The sequence below is a fragment of the Micropterus dolomieu genome, linkage group LG17 (assembly GCF_021292245.1).
Source record: "Micropterus dolomieu isolate WLL.071019.BEF.003 ecotype Adirondacks linkage group LG17, ASM2129224v1, whole genome shotgun sequence".
Lineage (NCBI taxonomy): Eukaryota > Metazoa > Chordata > Actinopteri > Centrarchiformes > Centrarchidae > Micropterus > Micropterus dolomieu.
Window position 1 is genome coordinate 29,693,758 of NC_060166.1, and position 5,008 is coordinate 29,698,765.

The following is a 5,008-nucleotide window of genomic DNA, read 5'->3' on the forward strand; positions in this document are numbered from 1 at the left end:
GCTGCCATTCTGTTTGAGAAAGGTAAGTGTAAAAGATGGTGTAGCCACCTCATAATAATAGTTTTTCACACTTTTATTTGAATACAACAGTAATTACTATAAAATGGTTTACAGTACAAAGGCAATTAATTGTACATCAGATAAATAATACTATATATGTATATTGTTTAAATGTTTGGACGATGTTGAAGTGTTTATCTAATGTGTTGTATCACTGCCACCATATTGTCTTTTCAAAGGTGTTGTAAGACATTTCTACTACATCATGCCACAGGGAAATCACAGCACTGTGACAGAATTTATCCTCACTGGATTCCCTGGACTTCATCCGGAGTACCAAGGCTTTGCCTCAGTTGTATTGTTCTTAGTTTATTTCTTAACTTTGACAGGCAATGCTACAGTTCTTTTTTTATTTGCAACCGACCGCAGCCTTCATAAACCAATGTATTATATAATTTTAAATCTGAGTGCATGCGATATTCTCTTTAGCACAACCACCTTACCTAAGATCATCAGTAAGTATTGGTTTCAGTCAGGCACCATTTCATTCACAGCTTGCTTTGTCCAAATGTACTTTGTTCACTATCTTGGCACAGTTAATTCCTATATTCTTTTCCTAATGGCTTTAGATAGGTATTTGGCTATCTGCCATCCTCTGAGATATCCTCTTGTTCTTAAAAACTCCACCATCCAAATTCTCAGTATTAGCGCATGGGTTGTTGCCAAGGCCGGCCCTTTAATGCTGGTTATTAGGGCATACCCTCTTCCTTATTGTGCCTCAAACATCATCAACCAGTGCTACTGTGATCATATTGGCATAACAATGCTGGCATGCACTGACAGGGCCTCTTTTGGGTTTCCTGCTTTAGTATTTGCAATGGTTACGCTGCTGGGACCTCTGGCATTTATAATATTCTCATATGGCTCTATAATTATAACAGTATTTAAGATAGCAAATGTACAAGGTCGCCTAAAATCTCTGTCCACATGTAGTACTCAACTGATTATAATCTCCCTTTATTATTTACCCAGATGTTTTGTATATTTAGCCAGCAATGTTGGCATTACATTTAGTGCTGATGTGCGAATAGTAATTATCATGCTGTATAGCCTTTGCCCCCCCATGATTAATCCACTTATATACTGCTTAAGAGCTAAAGACATGAGAGAAAGCTTGTGGAAGCAATTCAACAGAAAGACCATTCCACAAAAATCACAAGTTTCGGCTATTAGTAACTGATTACCAATACAATATTCACTGTTTTTCCTTTCTTCTAATTAGCCATCTCTGTTTGTGAGGACTAGAAAGCTTCATAACAAATATTGACTTGGGACAAATTGAAATTCCAAAGCTGTCACAATTGTAACCATGATATTTGAATTTAGACCAAGTCATTCTTTATTCTTAATGTGTGCAGACACTGATGAAAAAGGAAAATATAGAAGAGAAAACAATATTTTCTAGTAATATGTAGGATTAGGTATCAGGTGGTGATGCCATGACACCAGTCAGCTAAGGTAAAACACTATTAGAATGCTAATGTTATTTTAAGTAAGCACTTTGCCGATGTATGAACAAAATATAATCATAATATTAATACAATATACTATCATCCCGGATCCAACTTATTTAATCTTTTGTGTGTGTCTGGGAGGTTCTGGTTAAACAATTTGTTTTAACTGGATAACATAATTTGAGAAAGCTTGTGGAAGCAATTCAACAGAATGGCCATTCCACAAAAATCACAAGTTTCAGCTATTAGCAAGAGTGACTGGTTAGCTGTCTTGTTAGCTCAGACAGTAGTGCACAAGCCTTTCATTTGGAAGGTTGTGTATTTGGTCCCCCCTTGAGTGAATATATATATGTTTTTATCCCCTCTTCAACAAATTAAATATGAATATGAGACTGTTTTGCATTGTCACAATAAAGCAGGCTCTCATTTTCATTTACCCGGCATCTCCAGGCAGAGGAAAGTCCTGCGCTTCTCATTCAGGGGAATCCAATTTCACATGATGGCTTTTTTAAAGAGGTGTGTCAAGTATGCCACTGTCTCTTTTAATTGTCCTTCAGAACTTTTCAAAGTAAAATCTCTCAATTCAACTAGAAAGAAAGCAGCAACTTTTTTCCAGGTCAAAAAAGGAAACCCAGTACAGCGCAGGCGCGTACTTCAGTGAACTAAAATCTTACAAAGCTTACAATATCATTGCTTATTTATCTAATGTCTGTAGTCTGTAGATGATGATAAATCAAATTCATTACACAAGCTCATGGGTGCCCATACCACAAGACAACTTTTGTAGTCAGGGGTCACCAAGTATTCTAGAGCAAAAGTGCCAGCAAGTCAGACACACAACAGCAGACCATCATGACCGCTCAAAACAGACCCACACAATGTTGAACCAGAAGCAAAGACATGATCATAAAATACAGTCTGCATTATTATCTCTAATTCCTAATTCTTGTCATTCTCATCAAGTGTAAAGTTTCAACTTACTCTTTTTTTTAAGCATATATCTCCTTTCCCCCCTGAACTGTTGTTTTTGCCTCTTTTGGGGGGTCCAAGCCTTAACTAGGGGGTTAGACCCCCCCCAATCCCCCCTGTAATTCGAACCATGGTTTCAGTGTTATTGTTAGGTAAAACCAATGTGAGACGCACATTTTGAAAATCTAAAAAGCACAAGGAGGCGTCACATTGGCCCCTGTGAACGGTCACTGCACTGTGTCATTATGGTACGTTGTTCTCATTCATTAAATCCTTGTTCAAGACAACATTGTCTACATGGTGGTAAGGTGGTAAGCTAATTTGTTAATGCTTAGTGCTGACTTGTCAATAATAATAACCATTCATGCAGCACGTATTTAACATTTTGAATGTTTGCTGTAGCACCAGTCATCCTGTAGCACCAGTGGGGATGAGTAAGCAAAGTGTGTTGGCCTACATGACCAACCCATGTTGTTGTTGTGAATTGGAGTGTGTCAAATATTTTACTTTCAGAGTACAAAGGGAGCTCAAAATTGATTATAGAGAATGAAGGTATATTTCAAACCAATCTGTTTGTTTTATAACAAAACTTGTTATATAGATATAGATGTTAATACGCATATTATTAACAAAATTATTGTCTTTAGTGTCTTGCTCCACAAATAAATACTTCTTATCAAATGTCTATGAGGTAGCTTCTATTTAGATTTTTGAGGGGGGAATGTTAATTTTGTTCAGTTTTCTTTCTTTCAAGAAGAAAAATATGGACTGTACATGATTGTAATCACAGGATAAAGTTATTGTAATGAACATTTACAACACTATGTAGTGAAACGTTGTTGCGGTAGCAGGATCCTCAAATAGAAATCATTATTTTCAAAGCATTGTGTGAAAAACTGTTTTATTGTGAATACTGATGCAACAGGTAGCTTAATTGCTGATTAAAATTTTCTTATTGTGCTGTTATCAGTGCAACAATTTACATTAAAATAGTTTTGTCTTGTAGGTGGAGTGACGTGTTTGTTTTAGTTGGATGATACTCAGAAGCAGCAACATAAATGAGTTCCAAGAGGAAGCTAATTAGTGCCTCATGTCAATAATGGTCTCAGGTGTGTGATTAAAGTGTTTATGTGAGAATGTAGGTCTATCTGCTTGTGTCTTTATACCTTGGTGAATCCTCATCTCAAAACAGTCTTATGCAATTTTGTTTTCCCCAGAATTCTTTACATATTCCAAACACTATGTTTTACATATCTAACAAACTCTCAAACTATTTTGAGAACATCAAATCTTATTCTTTCTTTATGTTATTGATAATAAACTGACAGCTTAGTTAAATTCCATAGATTTGGGAAAGGCAAAATGAATGCTGTGAAATGCCATTTAGAAATGAGGCCTAAAGCCTCACTGACCACTGCTCACCAATACATATTTGTTTATGGAGACACCAACTTCCTGAGAGACATCCACATTGAAAATGGAGGACACAGGGCTACTATTAATCTCATCCACTAAGATCACACCAAAAAGATATGGATTTGGAATATTTTATTGTATATTAAGGATGAAGGCGAGCTGAGATGAAGGTGGAACAGAGTAAGGGTCCACATGGAGGGATGAGAGATGAGGGAGAAGAGGGAGTGGCCGAGGGAAGTGGGGATGAGATAGCAAAGTGAGGGGTTGAGGGATGTGGGGTTGAGGAAGAAGAGTGAGGGGTTGACGGAAGTGGGTATAAGGAAGATGAGTAAAGGATGAAGGGGTCATGGTAGAGGGATATGGGTAGAGGGATGAGGGTCGAGGATGCGGGGATAATGGTTGAGGGATCGAGGGGTGAGGGTAGGGAGATGAAGAGATAAGGGTAAGGAAATGAAAGGTGAGGGATGTAGGGTGGAGGGGAGGAATCAGGGTTGTCGGTGGATGGATGGAAGAGAATGGAAGAATGGCAAGCGCCAGGCGGCAGGCATGCAGGAGGGACCCACTTGGTTCCCCCACTCATAGTCTCAACTCTGAGTGGGGGAACCATCTATTCATTTGCTCTGCTTCGGATAGGGCCCCCGGTGGTTCCTGCTTTCAAACAAAAGTGACAGAAGGTGAAGGAAGAAACAAAAAAAACAAAAAAAAGAAGAAAAAGAAAAGGGGTTTGGGTAGGAGGGATGTGTGAAACTGAGTCAGGGGGGAGGAGAAAGGATGGAGTTGCTTAAATACTTTTGTGTGGAAATGGGATGGATTCAAGGCGTATTATCATTTTCTAAATTATTCTATAAAATAATGTTTCCATTCATTGAGTAGTAATGAAAAATACAATTAAAAAATTGAAGTTTGAAACATTATGAAAAATAAAAATGTGAACAAAAAAGCAAATAAGACATAGGAAGTGTGTCCAGTGTGTCAGACTTAGGGCGATAGATTGGCAGAATATGACATAAATTGAAAATAATATTTATAAGTAGGTGTATAATCACCTGAAAATAAGAATCATGTTTCATTTAACTTAGACTGAGGCCTTTATATCAGCCAGGGACACA

The 5,008-nt window shown here is 37.6% G+C and overlaps 1 protein-coding gene across 1 annotated transcript; it reads left to right on the top strand.

Annotated features, from left to right (window-relative positions):
- The first annotated feature begins 265 nt into the window (after positions 1 to 265).
- Positions 266 to 1,240, top strand: LOC123985350 (olfactory receptor 13C2-like). Its single transcript, XM_046072829.1, has one exon. The coding sequence runs from the start codon at positions 266 to 268 to the stop codon at positions 1,238 to 1,240; it is 975 nt and encodes a 324-aa protein (XP_045928785.1).
- The last annotated feature ends 3,768 nt before the right edge of the window (positions 1,241 to 5,008 follow it).